We start from the raw sequence: 2,924 nt of genomic DNA on the forward strand, positions 1-2,924 counted from the left end.
GGGGAAAAAGTAAAAGACATGAACATAAATTGAAAATTAAGAATTTTTTTTTATAGAAGATGAAATATAAACTATGAAATATACATTTTTTATGTCTCTTTTCTCAACCAATTCTATTTGTCATGTTTTGTAGTAAGAATATATTTTACATCATGTCAAAAAGCATGGTAATGAAAGTTTGGAAATGAGAATGTCAAATGGAAAGCCAATACACAAAGTAGAGATTGCTTCATTTAAATAAAAACACTTTAAAACTCCCATAGATCTAAATAATTAGAATCCTTATTTTAGGAAATAAAAACTGCTTAAAAATAATATAACATTTTACATCCTATATACCTACTAATTACTATTATGATTATTAATCAATGGATATTTTTAATCATATATTTAATATTCAATGGATAAGTTATTTTTCTCCCAATAATTCATGTGATTACTCACTTCATTCAAATCCAATTTTCATTCTCAACCGAAGCTATAGAAACTAAAAGAAACAATACATATTACAAAATAAAAATATCTCTGAGACCAATCATTTATAAAAAAAAAGAAACAACTAATAATTAAATAAAATAATACACACAAAAGTGAAAAATGATAAACTCGAGGCAATTAATCCCATGAGCATCAAGAACAGAAGCAGCCACAAAACAAGTGACAAGTGCACGATAGCATCCACGGAATTGGGGTGCGCCGGACGGGATCACCACCGGGTTTTTACCGCCAAGCCTGACGGGTTTCCGGTTCACTTTCGACCCGGAATCGTTCATTTCCACACTTGCCCCTCCCCACAAACGGTGCCGTTTCGTGTACCACCAAATAATCTTGTACTTGATCGCCGTAGTGAAGTCCACGCGGTACACCACCTTCCCGGCAACCGTCGTGGTGAGGTTACCGCCGCCGTTGAGGGAGCCAGGCTTGAAGGCCTTCTTGTTGCGGCCCTGGTAGAAGCGCTGCACGGTGGCGTTCCCGAGAGGGCGCGTGGTGTTGTTGCTGACGAAGACCTTGAAAGTGAGCTGAACGTCGTCGTATTTGATTCCGGTGTCCTTGTTCCTGTTGGCGAGCCTGAGGGTGAAGAGGATGGTGGTGTTTCCGGGAGAGGGATTTAGGGTTTTGTTGAGGGTAGGAACGTAAATTTTTTCGAGGTACAAATGGGGTTCGTCCACGCGCATACTCAGCCACAGGAACAGCGCGGTTAGACCTATGGTTATAACGAAGGTGGTGCAGCGTGTGCAGCAGCTATCCTGCGCCGCCGCCATCTACGGTGGCCGGAATTTGGATACGAGAAACTCAACGGAGAGTGTCGTTTAGGTGTTGTTTTGGGGTATGTTGTGTTGTTGGATTATTATAGTTTGCAAGAGGTGTTGGGAAGTTTCGAAGAAGTGTTGTTCTTCGATCCTACTGGTACAACCACCACTACATTCTGGGAAATTTTCATGAACTTGTTTTTCTCCTATGGTTTCTTTCTGATCCACGCTAAAAAGAAAAAAAAAAGAACATGTTTAAGCACAAACTTTATATTTATCTCAGTAAAAACATTTAATAATTAGCAGAATATCAACTCGTATAGATTATTTTATTTTAATCTTAGACTTTGAGTTATTACTAAAGCATTAAAATCACACAAAATAAAGATTGAAAAATAAACAGAACAGAATCTTTAAAGCGTGTGAATTCAGTGTGCACGCGTATGATACAATAATAACAAAACGAAAAAAAAAAACTTAAAGCAAGTTGCGCTCTGAAGGCCTCGTGGGATTAATAGTGATCGCTTTCTCACTTTTATTCTCTCACCTAATCGTTACCATTTCTTCAATAAGATAATCTAAAATTAAGATATTCAAAATATCAATTTAGTCCATTCTATATCAATTTGGTTTTTATTTTGAAAAATTTGATTCAATCAAATCTTTTTCGTTAGTAGTGTAGTAACGACGTTAAATGAGGTGTCACGTGTTTCTTGATTTTTTGAATTTTTTTTATTTTTTGATTATTTATATATTTTTTATATTTCTAAAAAAATTAAAAATTTTCCACGTGCCACTATTATCCCGGTGTCATTTTCCTATTTTCCATTTGGTCCCGGTATTTTAATTTTTGTCTCAATTTAGTCCAATTTTTTGTAAAATCTATGCAATTTTGTCCCTTTCCAAATTGAAATCAAATTTAATTTCTATATAAATGTGCACAAATATTTCTATCAAAATTGATATTTCAAGTAAATATTTTTAACAAGATTAAGTTTATTTTAATTTATATTTTACATTAAACTTTATTTAAAATTGTTTTAAAGTTGTTAATAGAAAATAATGCTAATAACAAAAAAAATTCATAAATTATATTGATATTTTATTATATAATACTTTAATATTGTTTTTTATTTAAATTTATATTTTAAATAATTTAATATTTTTAAAATGTGTAAAATTCAATAATTTCTATACAAATGTTTTAGTTAGTGTAAAAATAACAATTATATAATTTAAGAAAAATTAACTAGTTTATGTAAAATAAAAAACAAATAAATTTAAAATTTGAAAACAATTTTAAATAAAATTGAATGTGAAACAAATTTAAATAAACTTAGTTTGTTGAAAATATATAATAAAAAAATCAATTTGAATAAAAAAATCAAATTGAATAAAAATATTTGTATAACATTTAGATAAAAGTTAATTTTTTTTTTCAATTTGGAGGGAGATGAAATTGCACAATTTTTACAAAAATTGAGACTAAATTAAGACAAAAATTAAATTAGAGGGACCAAATTGAGAATAAGAAAATGACACCTGCATAATAGTGACATGTGACACTGTCACTGCCACGTGGCACGATGTCAACTTCACACGTGGCAAATTTTTAATTTTTTTAAAAAATGTTAAAAAAAATAACCAAAAAAAATTAAAAAAAGTTAAAAAATT

At 30.7% G+C, this 2,924-nt stretch overlaps 1 protein-coding gene across 1 annotated transcript; it reads right to left on the reverse strand.

Annotated features, from left to right (window-relative positions):
* Positions 1-444: 444 nt before the first annotated feature.
* LOC114183543 (protein NDR1-like) lies at positions 445-1,500 on the reverse strand. The gene has a single exon (XM_028070598.1). The coding sequence runs from the start codon at positions 1,260-1,262 to the stop codon at positions 567-569; it is 696 nt and encodes a 231-aa protein (XP_027926399.1). The 5' UTR covers positions 1,263-1,500; the 3' UTR covers positions 445-566.
* Positions 1,501-2,924: the final 1,424 nt, after the last annotated feature.

This window comes from Vigna unguiculata, chromosome 5 (assembly GCF_004118075.2).
Source record: "Vigna unguiculata cultivar IT97K-499-35 chromosome 5, ASM411807v1, whole genome shotgun sequence".
Lineage (NCBI taxonomy): Eukaryota > Viridiplantae > Streptophyta > Magnoliopsida > Fabales > Fabaceae > Vigna > Vigna unguiculata.

Excerpts from the sequence above, each read along its gene's own strand:
- LOC114183543 (XM_028070598.1), bottom strand. The coding sequence starts at position 1,262 with ATGGCGGCGGCGCAGGATAGCTGCTGCACACGCTGCACCACCTTCGTT.